Raw genomic sequence first — 18,560 nt, forward strand, 5'->3', positions numbered from 1 at the left:
GTGGGAGATTTCTCAGGATTTGCTTTGCATATTTATCGAAGCCGTAACCTGCGTGGCAGGCCGTAGAAGGGGAGAGAAAGGGTCAAAAGGAGCCCGGGAGTGTAGGGAGGAGGGAACCCCCACCCCAGGCCAATGTGGGGATTTGACTTTTCCTTGACATCATTACCAATCTTAACAAACCCCCACCCTACTGGGGCATATTGACTATTAAAACCCCCACCCAGGAGGGGAGACTTTTGTTATTCCCTGACTGACTTTATTGACAGGGACCGCGTAATTGGCAATATTAACAAAATGAACTAGATAGCCGTGACACAGTACCTTCAGTAGAGGAGTGTGTATCTGCATTGTGTGAGAAGTTTTGAATAACAATAACATTTTCCAGTCAACAAACCACGGAACCTCAAGGCAAAATCCCAAGGATAATTCTAAATGAGGAAACTTACCTATATATCGGAACTATAAAACTACAGAGCACGGCCGTGCAATCCATCAAAATACCAGTGATCATATGAAAAAATTACCCGTGAGGAAACTGGCTCCGATAGCCTGCGTGGCAGGCCGTAGAGGGGGAGGGCGGGAGGAGGAAAGAGAGTCGGGATTTCAATTGATAAGTGCATTAGGAGTACGAGTTTTCTGTATCGGGCACGCGCAGTACGTTGAAAGAACAAGACTTTTCAAAGTGTGCGTGCTCAGAACTGTGACCTCGTACTCGTAGTGGTCCTCATACTCAAATCTGAAGGTCGCTCATGTCGATGGACCGCTTAACGTATTCAAAACTCAAAATGTCAGTCACTTCCTACTGGAGACCTGTATTCAGACAGAAGCATAAGGATTTACATCTTGTATAAAGAGACTTGTCAAATCTCTGACAGATTTCGAAATAGTTATAAACACACTTAAAAGGTTTCATGACGTAAATTTATCACACTTTGCATTATGCTTTCTTGGTAATTTATCACGTTAAGATCCATTTTAATGTTAGTACTTAATTATCATGTAGTGATTTAAGGTATTTTCTTTATAGTTTTTAATCTTTTTTCTGTTGCAAAGTTCTATTCAATGAATGTTTGTATGAGTTCTCCTTTTAGCTCATGGATGACGCATGCCTTGAGGTATCGAGGGCAGTCCGATGGCACTCGCTCACGAAGGAACTGCGCTTACGCCGGATGAAAGAGATCTGTCACATATGATCTAGGGACCTACTTTATCTCCCTCACTGCCTGTCGGGGACAAATATCTGAAAGTGTAGCGAGTATGAGCGATCTGCGAGTCGAAATCACATCATCATGGTACAACGCTCTGGCAAGACATCCAGAGGTACCACTAATGATTCCCTGTTTTATCTTTGTTGTTGTTTTTTTATCTTGTGTTTTGCGCATTTCGTTTGGGATGCGCGCAATTCCTGTAGTTATTATGTTGCGCAGGCATGTATTTTTTTAAAAAATCGCATCTGAAAGTACCATATTTAAAGCAAAACGCCTCTTTGTAAAATATATATGGCTTTCAACGAGAAATTAGGGTGGGGCGTGCAGAAAGGTCTGTAGCATGTGGTCTGGGGTCCGACATTTTTCTCCCTGCCTCAAATAAGTGATTCTCTCCGTCATATTTTACGGTGTATGTTAGACTTCTCAAATAATTGGCGATCAGTATCCCCTTGGCAACACTGAGTCAACTTGTGCGCAAGTCTAGGTGTATCTTTGCCGTGCGTTCTTGTTGCCATACCGTATTAAAAGCAACTCCTGCTTCGGTACGTTAAGATAATTGCCACGGTGACGAGGCAGCTGTTTCCGGCTTGCTAGCTGAGAAATAACTAACCTGCGATCTGGCGTTCTTTTCTTTAGGGAGGGTGTGAGATGAAATTTCGGGTTGAAGGATATGATTTCAGGCCAAGGAATAACTTAAGTTAATAATAACGATCATCTTTTGATCAAAAAGAGGTCAAGTTGGTGGCTTCTAAACTCAACTACTATTGTGCCTTTGATTAGTCAAAGACAAAAAAAAAATCTGTAGTAATATGCATAGACATGGTCTGCGATTTCCTTTCCCATGGTTTCACAGCTAGAAATCGTGTGCCGATCATCTACCTTTTCGTTTTCTCGTAACCGATATAGCTGTCTTATAATCCGGCCTTCAACTAAAATGGTAATCCGTTTCTTCAAACTACATGGAGGCATTCATTTTAAGTAAGGAAAAAAATTTGATAGCAAATGCACTTGGGTGGTTGATATATAAATTCAAATTGATGCTAAAATGTTTAGCTGAGAATCCGACACGCCTTAGAAATCATTATAAAGAAACCTTTGCATCTGTTTATTTCTTGTAGAGTTTTACCGTCTTTTTCACGTTACGTTTTCTGCTTGTGTTTGCGAACAAAACCTATCACGCGAAAGTACTACAAAAGAACGTAGACATTTCGGCTTTCTTAGCAGGGGATGGAATATGTGATGCAATTTAATACCCACAACATTGGGTTCTGCTCCAAATGGTTGCTGTTATGAAACGAAAGGAAAACTAAGTGAAACTTTAATTTAAAGGACACCAAACGAATGCATTTTAATCAAAAAGCTTTACTCTAAGCCAATGAGATAACCCTCCTCAAGCCAATACATGGATCTCAAGTTGATTATGTCTTTAATCTTTTCAATATTATGCAAATTTAACGCGATCAGAACACCTGCGGCATTTAAAAACATAATAATCGAGTTTCACAAATCATATTCATTTCACACCCTACTTCGAAGGCCGTCACTGCTATTTGAAGCAAGGATACTCCTCTTATTCTTCCTTAATCCGCTTTCTGTCGAAACAACTTGGGAACTTAAAAAAACCTCATAATGGTATTTTCATTTTTGCGTTACTATCATTATTTTGTTTGATGTCTTAAAATTTGTTTGATCTTTCATCGTTTTTTTGCTTGCAAACAGGTTCATTTTTTTCTGTGATTTAACATAGGCCGCATTTGCTCTTTAAATAATCGTTCTTTGAAAATTCTGTTGTGAAGCGTGAATGCATCTCTGTCCACGTTGGTCAAGCTGGTGTTCAGATTGGAAATGCTTGTTGGGAGTTGTATTGCTTGGAACATGGAATTCAACCTGATGGTCAGATGCCGAGCGACAAGACAATCGGCGGTGGAGATGATTCCTTTAATACCTTTTTCAGCGAAACCGGGGCAGGGAAACACGTTCCTCGAGCAGTGTTTGTGGATTTGGAGCCAACTGTTGTAGGTAAAAATATAAATAAGCACTTTCTTTCGAAATAAACCAAGTAAAATATGCATTTTTGCTTGGCGTTTCCCCGACATTATTCCCCAAAGCCATAAATAATAGATCAGGTCATGTATCCGGCACATTTGCTGCGAAAGACATATGACATGCCGTAAATAAATCTCCACTTTTCATCTGAAGAACACTGTTTTTGATTGTGTAAAAAGTATAGAAATTTCCACTACCAAATGTTTTTTTAAATTCCATTTTACAGACGAAGTCCGCACTGGCACCTACCGACAACTCTTCCATCCGGAGCAACTGATAACCGGCAAAGAAGATGCCGCTAACAACTACGCTCGCGGGCATTACACGGTTGGAAAGGAAATGATTGATCTAGTCCTCGACAAGCTAAGGAAGCTCGTAAGTGAAATACTTTAGTTCATGGCATGTAAAGTGTCGAAATTTGGAAACGTCAGGATTTTAAAAAGTCGTTTTCCGACGCGATGCCGAGTCTAAGTCGAGCCGGCTTCGAAGGCTCCATTGCATTAAGGACGTTCGCGCCCATTGCTGCTGCGCATCTTTTTGCACATGTCACGCACACGTCATGCATCGTAGACCATGCAAGTAAGGCGCAAACATTTTCCACAAGAATGGAACATGAAAGTATGTGGCATCATGGGATAGCTGTGGACCCAGGTCTTCTCGGAAATGTCACGCAATGGCGTGACAGTGCGAATAGACAATCGCTTTGAGAACTTCGCAGCGATTTTACTCTCTTGAATGCTCGGTGACCCCCATTTTTCTTTCCGTAGATCACTTCCTTTCTTGATTTTGTCCATTTTAACAAAAAACAAAAAAAATCTGTACGTGAGAAGTTACAAATATTTGGCCTTTTATGGCTTTGTGCGACCGAAGTTTTCTTTCTTAGACATTAATAACATGTATCGTTTTTCAAGGTCTATTTCACTTCAGAAAAAGACATCAGCTGCAAAGGTTAATTTAGTCATATTAGTTATGTTGAACCGAGTACGTTCACCTGATCTAAATTTCACTCATGTAGCTTTTTTATTGCTGACAGTTGTAAGGTAAGATCGTCTTAAAGTAACGCAATCTTCTAAAAATGCACCTCATGATCTCGAAAACGAGCACGGTGACCCCCAATGTTTTTTTGCCTTTTTGGCAAAAGTAGATCATTACCTTTCTGCGTGGCAAGTTTAAAAAAAATCTGTACGTGGGAACGTTTTGGGCGCGAACGTCCTTAAGTTCAAGACGAAGCCAACGACTTGAAGTCGAGTATAGTCTCCTTTGAAGGCCTTTTAAATTACAAATCAGAACCATTGCTCGGTCAAGAGCAACGTTTTAAAATGGAGAAATGGTAAGGAACTTTGGTCATTCCCCCCCCCCCCACCCCCCCACCGTTCCCTTCAATATGTCTGGCTATTTGATTGTTTTGGCAACTCGTGATATGAAATTTATTCCTTTTAAATTACAGATGTCGGGGTACTTTGTGGATCAAAACTTACATCAAATAAATGATCTGAAGTCTCTTCTCTAAATAAGCGACTGTGATACGCCTCTTACTTTAATTGAAATTCTCATACACAGGCTGACCAATGTACAGGCTTGCAAGGTTTCCTCATCTTCCATTCCTTTGGGGGAGGTACTGGCTCTGGTTTCACATCCCTTCTTATGGAGAGACTGTCTGTAGACTATGGCAAGAAATCTAAGTTAGAATTTTCCATTTATCCCGCACCACAAGTGTCAACAGCGGTAGTTGAGCCTTACAACTCCATTCTGACGACCCACACCACTCTGGAACACTCTGACTGCGCTTTTATGGTGGACAATGAAGCCATCTATGACATCTGTCGTCGTAACTTGGATATTGAAAGGCCAACGTACACCAATCTGAACCGTCTGATTGGACAGATTGTGTCATCCATCACCGCTTCTCTCCGCTTTGACGGCGCCCTCAATGTGGATTTAACTGAGTTTCAGGTTTGTAAGCAGAATCGTATGTATAGCTCTAAAAACGCGAAAGGTTTTTTTAGATGGATCAAAAAAGACCCGTAGCTCTTCGCATAGAAAGCAGTCACAGGAAGGGAAAAAAAAGAAAGAGTGAACATGCGGGTTAGGGTTTATATATAATGTGAGTGCGACTTGGTCGTATGTCCCTCCCTTTCGTCGAAGGATGGAGGGACGAGTTTCCTTGCGGATGAATTTAGCGTCTGTCGCGCTGGTTAAGTAAAAAATAAAACAAGAAGACTTAACGCATGATAATGAATTTAGAAACGCGACAAGTAGAGACATTCTACTGGAACCAAGCTTCTAATAATGTCATGTGATCACATTTTCCAACAGACCAACTTGGTACCATACCCGCGTATTCACTTTCCACTGGCCACTTATGCGCCCGTGATCTCCGCTGAGAAAGCCTATCACGAGCAGCTGACTGTTGCTGAAATCACAAACATGTGTTTTGAGCCAGCCAATCAGATGGTGAAATGCGATCCACGTCATGGCAAATACATGGCTTGCTGTCTGCTGTTCCGAGGTGACGTGGTACCGAAGGACGTGAACGCAGCCATAGCAACAATCAAGACCAAGAGAACCATTCAGTTTGTTGACTGGTGCCCGACTGGATTCAAGGTCAGAAAAAGTACTGATAATAGCCCATAACCAGAAGTCTCGATCTGCGATAGAATGCGTACCATAAGCTTTCGGTGCTGTCTATATTTAGGACGGCTTATGCTAGACTTTCCACTTATAAAAACGTGGCAGTCTTCCGTCCCTTGTAAGATCCATGATTTTGCATTAAGTACCCGTATTCAAAATTTATATAATAGAGTAAACTGATTGGTCAAGGCAAAATGAGAGAGACACTTCTGGCATAAAGGAAATTACCACAAGAACACTGATTTAGAACACTGCCAATCAAAGGTTATCAACTTCAAGAAAATGGAAGGGTGGGTTTCTAGGATACGGGAAAATCGGAGTACCAGAAGAAAAATATAATATCGGATCGATCATGTCCAAGAGAACTATGGAACTGAACCCCTCCTCCTTGCTCTCGCCACAGCTCCCCAGTTTCTTGAGAATTTGAAGCTGGTGTAACACTGTAGAATTCTTTTCATAAATTTACCTAAACAAAAACTTGTGTATGCTTTTTCAGGTTGGTATTAATTATCAGCCCCCGACGGTTGTCCCTGGAGGTGACCTGGCCAAAGTTCAGCGTGCTGTCTGTATGTTGAGCAACACCACAGCAATCGCGGAAGCATGGGCCCGTCTGGATCACAAGTTTGATCTGATGTACGCCAAGCGCGCTTTTGTTCATTGGTACGTGGGCGAGGGTATGGAAGAAGGAGAATTCTCTGAGGCGCGTGAAGATTTGGCTGCGCTTGAGAAAGATTATGAAGAAGTTGGTGTGGATTCACAGGAAGCAGGAGAAGAGGAAGATGATGGAGGAGATGAATATTAGGCATCAAGCAGACAATAAACTTAGTGAAGATGATTCTTTGTCTTACACAATTTCAACGAAAGTAAAAATGAATGTTCTCAACCACAGCACGCATTATGTGTTTATTGAAACTTAACAGACTTTTTGGTGAATCTAAATACTATTATAAAGGTAGACCGAGAAGAATAATTTAGTCTGACTGGCCACATTTTTCAAGGGCGCATGCCTTTCCTCCGTTTATTATCTACTCCTATGATAACAGCCTACCCTGGAATTTTCTCCACAGGAATTAACGGCAATAAGCATAAAGAAAGAGTCCTAGGTCATTTTATGTGGGAAATTAAACATGACTTAAATGATCATTTTAAATTTTTGACAGTGACAAATGGTACAGAACTTTCGAATCGGCCACATAAGGTTTATCAATCACAGAGAAAGACAAACATAAATGGTTGGTCTAAATGGCAACTGTTTCCCAACATCATGATCGCAGCCGGTGTATCAACGTGCGCAGTGTGCGAGCACAGCAATTATTCTTCCTTTTATTGGACCTTTTTGTTCAAAGATGCTCTCTCCGACGTTACACTATCCGTCATTGCTGCCTAAACATCCAACATGCGATGAGAAGCGGTATGAGTTTCAGCTCATCCTATCCACCCTCCACATGGCACATGAAATCACGTGATCTTTTCACGCCATCTCGATTAACGGTAATGCGTGTCACACCTGCGACTTTGGGTGCGTAGGGTCTCTTTGTCACCCCTTAGAGGGAGTCACTGCTGCCCCCGTTTTAACAAAAGTGAACCTGTACAGTCTTCCGGCTGCTAGGATTATCAGTTAAATATGTACGTGCGTATGTAGGACCCAGTTTGTCTCTCCCTCGTTGCCTTGTCAGGAAAGTGTATAATGTATCTGATTCATTTTTTTTTTATTTCACATATTTACACCATTTTCAAACAAAACTATATAATTTATGTTACATACATGTATACAGACCTGCAAACCCCTGATAAAGGAAAATCTGGAGACCCATGAAAAAAATCCGGAGATTCTATAAAAAATGGTGAGATTCTATTTTTTTTCCCGATAAGATTAAACAAACCCCTTTTCTATCGAGGAAAGTCATTAACAGTTTATTTAAATGTTTTATTTGTGTTCCCTGTTGTAAGAAGATGCAGCTTTCTTTGATGATTCTAATAATTTCAATTTATGGCACAAGCATTCCTCGTTAATTTCCCATTTTTATTCTGATTCAACAACTTAAATCATTTCAGAATGATCTTTCCCAAAACCCGTGAGATTGAGGAGCCTTGTCGTGAGACCGTGAGAAATGACAAAAAACCGTGAGAGTTGGCAGGTCTGTCAGTATATGATGACTGTTTATTCATATATCTGATATATCAGTATTATCTTTATAGTATACACAAATATAAACTAGACTACATCTTAATATGGTGTATCTGATTCATATCAAGGATCGTACGAGGGAAAAGAAGTTGCTAAATAGTACAGGGCAGGGGCACCCAACGACCAATTTGTTGTAAAATGTATTATTATACCCCAGTTAATGAAAATAAATGTTATTACGGCATTTTCAGGTGTTTTTCAGTGTTGCTGGGAAAACATTATCTGTTCCTTTTTCCCAGCAAGACACACAAGAATTTTCCCAGCCAGCTAGATAAAATTGGTTGGTTTCCTAGCCAGGATTTCCGCGCGCTTTCAAATCCCTCGATCCAAAAAGACCGAACAAAAGCGACAAAACCGAGACAAAACAGGCTTTTTCCGCAAGCGCAATCACTCTGACCAGCCGTCGTATGTTTGTGACTACTCTCTGGGAGAGGGAAGGGTTTTTTTTTTTTTTTTAGTCGTCCTCAGTCTTCAGAGTTTCTACAGCCAGCTCGGGTTGAAATGCTAGAAAAAGTCAGTAATTCCCAGGCAAAACCTCTATCAATAACAAAATTTTCCAGCCAGCTCATCGAAACACCTGTATTTTTGCCAGCCAGCAAGATTCCTCTGGGGAACAGATAATGTGAGGAACAGCTCCGTTGGGTGCCCCTGACAGGGCATGGGCTACTGAAGTTGGCTGGAACGGCACGGAATTTTGCTGAACGTCCAACTCCGAACGTTTAAAATCGGTATTTGAAGGGAATATTAATGTACGTATACGCAACATTAACTAAGAGATAATTGTTTTAGAAATCGGCGCCAAGAACTAATTCTGCTAATTACTTAAGACTTAAGACACTCACCAGCATAATTAAAAGCAAACCATTCGTCGTTTTGCAAAATACCCTTGCCTAACGCCGAATGGTTGTACATTTCGATTCTGCGAGTCTAATTGGCGCGTGTCGTGGGAAAATTGTCGCGGGTACGTACTTATATTCATAAGCTAATCTTAGACCTAAAAACTTTTGTTTAGGCCTAATTACGCCTAAGGTTAGCTGTAATGGATGTTTAGGATACTTTTTCTATTCTGTATTTCTGAATTCAGGATTTTGGCTTTCCAAAATCTTCAGGACAACTTATGCCGGACCCGCGACACGCGACAATTTACCCCCGACACGCGCCAATTAGACTATCGCCATTTCTGCATTTATTAGGTCTTTACGCCGCTTTCTAGTATGGTTAGCTTTTACTTAATGCAGCGTATATGTACAGTTATTACCAGCAAATACCGATTTTATAACGTTGAGCGTTTGGTGTTCGGCGTTCTGTAAAAGTTGAGCCAAAAACTGCTCGATACGAACTCTGGGATCGTAATCTGATAAGCTTCCCATCAAAGATCTGTTTTTTCTGGGCTCTAGAATTGTTCGTTTCCAATGGTAATGGAAGATATTGCTCAAAACTCAGTTGATCATCGAGGGTAAGCTTATGTCGGTAATTAAAGTACAGGAATTGAATTCGTTTTATTTGCGCTTGGTGAAGCAAGATGCGAAAAGATGGTTAAAATATCAGTGGGTTGGATTGGAACCACGTCGTCGCAGTTTTCGTAAACTTCTCATTTCATCCGTGTATTGTACTCCAGAATAGATTGCCATCTTGCCTGCAAAAGTGATGTGAATGTAGCGATTTCTTGTGGTAGGCTCAATCACACATTGGACTCGTTCAAAGCTGTTTATATCACAAGGTTTTGTGTATTTTTTTTTTCGGGGGTGGAGTCGTAGGTTGAGACGGGGGCTGGGTGCATATGTTTACTTCGAATTTTTTCGTACTGATAAGGACCACATGTGTGTTTCTTGACCAAGCGAGGTAATTTGTAAACTAACGGATATACTCAGTGATCTAGAAATTTAACTCCAAAAACATGTAGACAAAAATAATATTGCTATTCGGAATTTATTTTTATTTTTAAGGTTGAATTACAAGTACAATGATCATGTATGGATTTAGAAGAGAGTGGGTTTAGTCAAATCAGATGTTGGTCCGTGTGATTTTAATGGGTGTCTTTTTCCCTCAAAATTGAAGCTCAAGCATCGAATTTGGGCTCGTCTTCTGTAGGCTCTCAGAAATTTATGACTTAACTAATAAGACTAGAGTTAAATGTATTATTAAACAACATCTAGGTCCTCTTTTGCTCTGTCTTATACCAGATGCTTTCATCCTCAATTCAGGTGTGAATAGGTTAATAATGTTAACTGTAGGTAGTCCTGCACCAACAAATAATTTAATTCCTGAACTGAATGGATCCAAAGGATTCATAATGCAAGCTTAGGATGAAGATAATAAAATTATAAATGTGGCCTATGAATACGTAAGACAGGGGACGACCTGCCATTTGCAAATATTTATATATTTCTTTTTAATATCCCTCCTTCTATGATCTTAATGCTTAAAAAATATCATGTCTCGAAGATAAGATGTTGCAAAATCTTTTAGTATTTACCATGATGAGAAACAAAATACTTTGGTTCCAATTAAATGTTTTAGTATATTGAGCCCAGATTGTATATGAAATGATATTTTTAATTTTTAGTGAGCTTGCGTGCTTTTTATTGAATTTGTTTTCTTGGCTTCTAATCTAGTGATAAAAGGGCATGTTTTTTTACTTTTTTTTTTTTTTCTTTTTTGAGAAATAAATCATTTGTGTCCATTTTGTTTTGCTTCTGGATTTCTGTTGATTACTTCCTAGAAGCCAAAAAAACAAGTGAAAACCGTAACCCATTGACCCCTGGGAGTGAGACATAATAGGTTTTCTCTGTCTAGCGTCAGACAATTTTACTCGTCAGTGGGGGGGGGGGGGGGGAGCAGTTCAGGAGTCAATGGGTTAATTGTGCTAATGTTCTTTGGTTAAACAGCCAGTTGTTTGCCTAAATTAAGGCCAATTTGAGCAAAATTAATTGACACTGAACATTGAGCTAGTTGCTTGGCAAGAGGTAAAAAGGAGAACCAAGACATCAGGGTCTTCAGCAGGATTCAAACCTATGACATCCTTAACAAGTTTTCATTTATTTTAGACCCAATGAAAGCCCAGTCAGACATTTTCTATTCATTTCTCAATTTTCAGGATTAAGCTCCAGAATATCATCCAAAAGCTTTCTGAACAATGTGATATTAATTATCTGGAAAACCTTGAAGCAGTGACTGTGAGTAACTAAGTCAAAGTGATTATGCAGGCAAAATTTAATGTTGGATTGCTTTGTTGCTGCATCATATTTAACTTCAAAAGTTGGCAATGATTTGCCAAAAACACCATAGTATAAAAGTAGAAGGTGTTTATGATTTAGGAGGCAGTGTGGCTCAGTGGTTAGGGCACTTGCCTTGAAATCCGGAGATCCAAGATCAAGACTCACTCTGACCACTTGTTGAATTTGTTCCTGGTAGTCCCTGGTTCAACTTCACAGCTGCACTTGTAAATAGCCAACTGGTTTGCCTCCGGCCAGTTGGGATTCTTAATCGTTGTTATTCTGTTCCGTCGTTTCGTTGTGTTTCATTGGCCCTGAAAAGTGCCGATGGGGAGCGGTCAATTAAGCATGTATTGTATAATTCGTATTATAATTTTATGATTGTTTGTGCAGCCTTTCAATTATTGCTCTGAACTCCCTTTGTAGTCACAGTGTATCTAACTTGTTTTTGGTGAGCATTCTAACATTCAGTTGGCTAAATTTTGTATCTTTTTTTAGGGTGATAAAGAATTGACAAATTTTCAAATAGTACCTGGAACCAAGAGGTGAGAAATTGTGTCACTCATAAGTAATAAGTTTGTGTTGGGAATTACTAGAACTTCAGTTCTCTCAGAACCATTTGTGTGTCCATATCAGTTGTATTTAAACTGCGTTGCTTCATGCACTTGTTGCTCGACATAGGCTAGGCCCATTTTCATGTTGTAGATCTTGCCTTGTTCACTTTTTTCCACTTTTCATCGTTACTGTACACGCAATGCTTATTTCATAATAGTTTGTTAATTAACATTGTCACTAACAGGCACTTTGTATACCTTTTAGTCTTGATAGTTCTTTTGAATGTTTTTAACGGTAATTTAAGTAGAGAACAGTTTTATCCTGATAATGCCAGATTTGCCATGCACAATAAGTACAGCTATACGGTGACTAATTATTATTATGGTTCACATTGCACCACATTAATTGTAAAGCAAGCTCATTTTTGTCTTTATTCAACACAATTACTGGCCATGTCCTTCCTATTTTGTCATGGGTTGTAATTTATTGATAATATAAAATCCTCTGTGGTGGATTGCAGCGATGGGGCAGAGGAATACTGTATGAGGAGTTCATGCCTCATGTTGTAGAATGGGTAGAGCATGGAAGAAGTCTTGAAAGTTTGACCAGTCCTGTTGTTTTTGCTGTCTTTCAGGAAAAATCAGGATGGAATTGATCCTGGATGTAGTAGTTTAAATGGTTCTTATAAGGAGGTGCACTACACTACTGCAAATAAACGGACAGATGAAGAAAACATCAACTTAAAAATGAAATGTGATGGGATTGAATCTGTTAAGAAAAATGGTCATACTGTTGAAATTTTATCAGAACTGCCTCGTGAAAGGATTAGTGAACGGATAAAAAGTTTCAAGTGTAGAAAGGCAAGTTACATTGATCAAGACTGGGTCAATCCAGATCAAATAAAAGTATGTGGGGGGAAAATCCCTACATCATCAAACAGGAAATCTTCACAAGATGAGAACACCAAGACTGTAACTCCAAAAGGCAAGCAAAGAAAGAAGCAAGCTCAAAGTGTGGAAGAATATGTCAACAAGGCACCGGTGATCCAAGTCGGTAATTTAGTGGGTCTTCGGCGATGTTATTTGTGTGCAGTTATGTTTGTGGAGAAGGAAGAACTAATAAATCATATGAAAGCTGTTCATGGATTAGGTAAGTTAAGCGTCTGACTTCTTTTACTGAATACCATTTTCCTACGTTGACTTTGCAAAGTACAGGACCATTGTTTTTTTTGTGTCGTTTGTTTTGAAGGGAACCAGGGGCAGGGGTGCTTTGTTGTCTGAAGGATCGTGCCCATTTAAATTAATTTTAAATGTCTCCTTACAACTAGAAAAAAAATGAACCACTGTATAGGGGCAGGCCTGCTCCGTTTTCAGTACATTTCAGATTACTTCTGAGAGGCCTATTATAATTATAATTAATTTACGACATTGATTCACTTACAACTTCACAATGGTTGATGATGTGATAATAAATAATATATTACTGTTTGTTTTTAATATGTAACTAAATTGGAGTTGGATGGACAATGTTCTATTTTAATTATCTGTTGTTGTTATCACGATTCTTATTTGCCCAAATTTATTTTTAGATGACAAAATAACTGTCAAGACAGAAAAAACTAAAAATTCACAGAATGAGGAAAAAGTTACGGGTAAGTTAAGTGTCAGTCTATAAATCATGGTATTCTCACTGATACACAAGTCATGTTGTTGCCATTTTATGGCTTTGCCAAAGAAAAGCACCTGTTCCAGTCTTGTTGGAGAAGTTTAATACCTGGTTGGGTGACTATCTGGGAATACCCTTTCAGTACAATATGGGACTCAGGCTGGCTGTGTGCTCATTAACCGTGCTTCCCACCTCTCTGTTAATATGTGGGCTGAATTTTAGTCAATATCATCTGGACTTGAGGGTTATCTTTGGTTTCCTTGATCAAAAATTATCAATTCCAAGTTGCACAAGATTACATCTGGCACTTAGCTTCAAGATGATCCATGAACAATAAATGCTTTCAGGCTTAATTTCATCTAGCAATCCAGTCCCCAAGGCTGCTAAATTGACCCGTGATGAGCCTACTAATACCTATATCTATACCCATACTTTAGTAGTGCATCTGAAATTTGCAATTTGGTTATTCAAAATGCATCATTCCATTGCGCTATATTCATCAAAGTTGACCATGCAAGAGGTAATTTCATATTTGTAGTGCCAGCTCAAAAACATCTTGGTATAGACAGAATGCATAAATGGCAGCCAAAAAAATATTCTTTTGTTTATGTGCTAATTAGACTCACTAGCCTTGTTTGTATGTACAAAATACAAAAGAAATGTTGCTCGAGAGCGAGGCTAGTGAGTCTAATTAGCACAAAACAAAAGAATATTTTTTTGGCCGCCATTTATGCATTCGGTCTATAGTTTGCTTACATTTCACTTTGCTTCTATTTCAGATGAAAAGCCCTTCAAATGTTTGCAGTGCGAGTCCTCGTTCAGAAAAAATAGCGGCCTTAAACAGCATGTAACAAGACAGCATACCCAAAATGCGGCACAAAATTCCAACCCATGTAAATCTGACCAAGTTTCAAGCAAAAGTACTGGATCCGAGTCAAGTGACAGACCTTACTTATGCCAGGTCATATTAGAGTAAAACTCTGTGGTATGATTCCACTGGAAATCCATTGCATTATTTGTCAATGTCAGAATAATATTGACCATGGCATGCTTGTGTAGTGGAATATCAGTGAAATTATTCTTTGAGTGAAGGAGCTGACTCCATGCCATGCGACAGCGATGTCAATGAAAATGATAATAATAATAATAATAATAATAATAATAATAATAATAATAATAATAATAATAATAATAATAATAATAATAATAATAATAATACGAGTATATTTAACAGGGGTAACATATCTTGTTGGTAACATAATATTATTGGTAACCGTAGATTTCGCTATACACTGTGCATGCTTTGTACCAAGTTAAACATCTTTATTGGTGGGTAGAACACAAGTTGGCCATCTACAAGCAGGTGGTTGGGTAATAGTTGATCTCAGGAAATCTGGGATTGTAAGATTTTTTTTGTTCTTTAATTAATTAATTTAAATACAGACCAGTTAGCATTTTGTGTGAAAAAAAGTGTCAGATCATAAGTAATCCATGGTCACAGCTTGTGTGAGTCATTTCACTGAGCTGTAAAATAACATTGCCTATAACTTGAATATGTTTCTTGCAGATTTGCGGTAAAGCTTTTAAACGGAAGCACCATTTGCAAGAACACAGCTACATTCACTCTGTGGACAAACCATTCAAGTGTGATGCTTGCAGTAAAACGTTCAACCAAAGAATATGCCTCACTAAGCATCTTCCCTGCAGAGCCGAGCACGAACGACGAAAACGGAGACCAAACACAACTGCTACTGTAACAGCAACTGACACTCAAGCATCAGAGCATTGGAATAAAGAGAAATATAAGATTGTTGATGTTAAAGCATTGGCTGTTGAGCAAAAGGGTGAAGAATCACCTGTCCAGTGGAAACTTGCATCCTGAGTACTTAACTTCACATAGAGACAAAAGTCAAATCAATGGGAATGGATACAATGACAGGAATTGTTCAGAGGTCCACTCCCTCCTATCCACTGGAAAACTGCTGATGTGAAAGATTCATGTAAGCCTGCAGCATGCAGCCAGGCACACTGTCTGCATGGTGGCTACACTATAACCTGGTGATTCTGTGGGGAAGTCACTAGTAGAAGACAAAGAAACATGTGCAAAAATCATTGTGCATGTGGAAAAGCTCTCTTGATGTGCCATGTTGAAGCAAAGTCCACGAATGAGTAAAACACAAAGCTACAGTGCACATAGTAAAATTTGCTGAGTAATAGTCCTTAGAGTTTGACTTTCTTGTACTCCCATTTAACTGTGGCTAATTTTTGCAGCGATCCTCTAAAACCATTTTAAAATCCTCTTGATCTCAACATAAATTGTTTTCAGACATGTTTTTCTCTAAATTGGTATGAAACCAAAGGGACTGAAAATTATAATTTTGTATAGTATTCATTATTGCATCAAGTGTTGTGATCACATGCACGAACTTACAAGTGATCTATATTTGACATATTAACTTGAACATAAAGTAAGACTTTGTGCTACTCTATATATATATGTGTGTATGAACAAGCGGTTGATGGTTAAAGAAGTTCAAAATGTTTTAAGCTACGTAAAAAGGACTCTACCTAAATTATACACACAATAATGATTCTTTTGTTTGGAGAATAGCAAATAATCATTAAAAACATTTTAACATCTATCAGACTAGGATTCAGTTACAATAATGGATCCTGTAGGGTGTTCCTTAAAATTTCCCAAAGTTTGGGTGTAGTTCAGGTGACATAAAACACTATGTATCTTCAAAAGGAAAACATTTCAAGACATGGTACATTGTACTTTGCAGTTGTTTTGTTTTCTTTTGTCTTGAAAAGATGTTAAAAGGTCAATTTTCAGAATAGGTAGATCTTAGGTAGTTTCACAAATGACTTTTTTGGGGATTTTAAGAAATGGGACCCTGGTTTTTGGCATTCCAATCGTTAGTGTGATTCCTGGTATCTGGAGTGGGAATTCAAATTCCAAAGTCCAATTTTTGAGATTTTTCAAGCCGGGGTGTCCGATTGTCTTCAGTCTAGAGGGATGTTGGTTCTTTCCAACAGCATTGCATGTATTATGACCCTCAGTCGTAGGTTTAAAGGCAAAAGAATAATTTTCTGCTTCTGCTTCAACGGGAGGGCGGTGTGTGTGGGTGTGCATAACTTCATTATGTGGAGAATAGAATGCTGAGTGATCATAAAATTACTAAACAAATTTGAGCTTATCAAGGGAGGAAATCGTAGCTGTAATAACTATTCAATCGGTGACATTAGATGCATGATGAAGCATTTCATGTATTTGAAATTTCCCATGACTTTGCTTACCTTTGCTGAATTTACATGTTTTTACTAACTCAGTTGTAGTTTCAATAAAATTTTCAGGGCTCACTTATTTATAAAGGGTTAATAAAAGAAGGTTGTTTGTTGACTGGGAAGGACAAAACAGCTGCATAATTCAGTTTATTTTTAATTTGCTTGTAATTTCCCAAGACATGGATGTTATTGTGAGAAGTTTTCCTCTTAAAAGACAACAAAATAGTAATGATGTTTGCTTTATAGTAATAAGAATAATTAGGGAGATTCAATTTTTTTTTATGAGAGGGTTTGTGATTAAGATAGGCAAAGAATTGAAAGAAGCTAAACAAGTTTATTTCACAGCATAATTTGAATTGGCCAACTTGACATACATTCGCCAGTTGTGTATTATTTTTCGTATTTAACGTTTACAAAAAAACATTCATTCATACCAGGCGTTTTTAATGTACTTATGATTTTGACTAATGCATATATTGCTTGTGTTCCATAATCAGTATATAGTTTGTGATCCATCACACATCAATTTAAGTTTGATTCAAAATACAAAAAGTGTCTTTGGATAAAATTACCCGAGGAGCATCTTTTTGCTCTCCTTATTAAAGTAATGAAAGCGATATAAACAAATAAATCAATCCTCCTTTTTAGCTTGTGGAGAGCTATCGGGATGGTTGGGGAATCAGGCTGTCAGGCATAAACAATGGAAAATTTGTAATCGATTTCTGATCGTCTCAAGTTCGGCAGGCGCATTCATGCATTAGTTAAATAGCCGTTAAGAATGCTCTTATTTGGCTACCAATGAAAGACGTCCAATATAATGTATTACACTGCATTTGTAACCACTCTATAGGCTTGATAATTAACAATTAGACCCGTAGCCCTTGTGGGCTACGGGTCAATAGCCCATGAGGCGAAGCCGAATGGGCTAATTGTTTTAGTATCACCCAACTAGTCGGACAGAAAAGACAACAATAAAGTTAGCAAATCCAAGTTTAAAATATATTGGGAATAAAACGAAAGAAAGCGTCACGCTTTTCGCTACTCGAGCACTATTAATAATAGTCATCTGGTAGTGTAGCCAATCAAAATGCAGCATTTGCATTAGTCCACTAGTTGGGTGATGCTAATTCGCTATATCACCTCCCTGACGCAGTATCTTACTCCACGAGCTTACCACAGGATACCTTTGATTTAACCTGTGAGTTGTTTATTTTTGCTGATATGTGTAAACAGTATTTTTTGTATGAAGATGTGAGGTTGTGTTGACGTCATTGTTTACATCTTAATTCATTAGTATAGGTAATCACATGATTTCGAGTGCAATTTGAAATAAATAAGAACGAGTAAATTTCCTCAAAGACGACCGAAATTGCTCGCTCGAGCCCGTAGCTCAAGTGCATTTTATTTGTAGTCTTTTAAAAAGTTTACAATTGCTTATTTATTTCAAATTGTACGAGAAAAATTATGTGATTAATTAAGCCAGGTTTTCACTAGCGACGCAAGCACAAGCACAAGCACAAAAATAAGTACCTTATGCTAGTGAAAACGAACGTCATAAGCATCAAAATCAACCACGGCATCCGCCATTTTGTTCAAATCTTCAAACGCGAGGAATCTGGAACGAGCCAGGACGTAGCAAATTTCCTGGGGTAGCACCAGGCCCCAGTTGTTCAAACGATGCATAGCGCTATTCCACTGGATATAATAGCGCATTTGGTTTCGCTGTTAGTTTTCCACTGGATAGTGATTTATCCGTTGGATAGC

General features: G+C 38.6%; 2 protein-coding genes across 2 annotated transcripts; both read left to right on the forward strand.

Moving 5' to 3' along the window:
- Positions 1 to 2,705: 2,705 nt before the first annotated feature.
- Positions 2,706 to 6,773, forward strand: LOC138045117 (tubulin alpha-1D chain-like). The gene is made up of 6 exons (XM_068891511.1): positions 2,706 to 2,840; positions 3,005 to 3,227; positions 3,481 to 3,629; positions 4,815 to 5,207; positions 5,571 to 5,858; positions 6,382 to 6,773. Exons 1-6 carry the CDS (start codon positions 2,838 to 2,840, stop codon positions 6,685 to 6,687), a joined length of 1,362 nt encoding a protein of 453 aa, XP_068747612.1. The 5' UTR covers positions 2,706 to 2,837; the 3' UTR covers positions 6,688 to 6,773.
- Positions 6,774 to 9,276: 2,503 nt separating this feature from the next.
- On the forward strand, positions 9,277 to 18,442 carry LOC138045119 (zinc finger protein OZF-like). Its single transcript, XM_068891515.1, has 7 exons — positions 9,277 to 9,529; positions 11,171 to 11,249; positions 11,787 to 11,833; positions 12,478 to 12,992; positions 13,432 to 13,494; positions 14,288 to 14,469; positions 15,076 to 18,442. Exons 1-7 carry the CDS (start codon positions 9,486 to 9,488, stop codon positions 15,388 to 15,390), a joined length of 1,245 nt encoding a protein of 414 aa, XP_068747616.1. The 5' UTR covers positions 9,277 to 9,485; the 3' UTR covers positions 15,391 to 18,442.
- The last annotated feature ends 118 nt before the right edge of the window (positions 18,443 to 18,560 follow it).

This window comes from Montipora capricornis, chromosome 4 (assembly GCF_036669925.1).
Source record: "Montipora capricornis isolate CH-2021 chromosome 4, ASM3666992v2, whole genome shotgun sequence".
NCBI classification, from domain to species: domain Eukaryota; kingdom Metazoa; phylum Cnidaria; class Anthozoa; order Scleractinia; family Acroporidae; genus Montipora; species Montipora capricornis.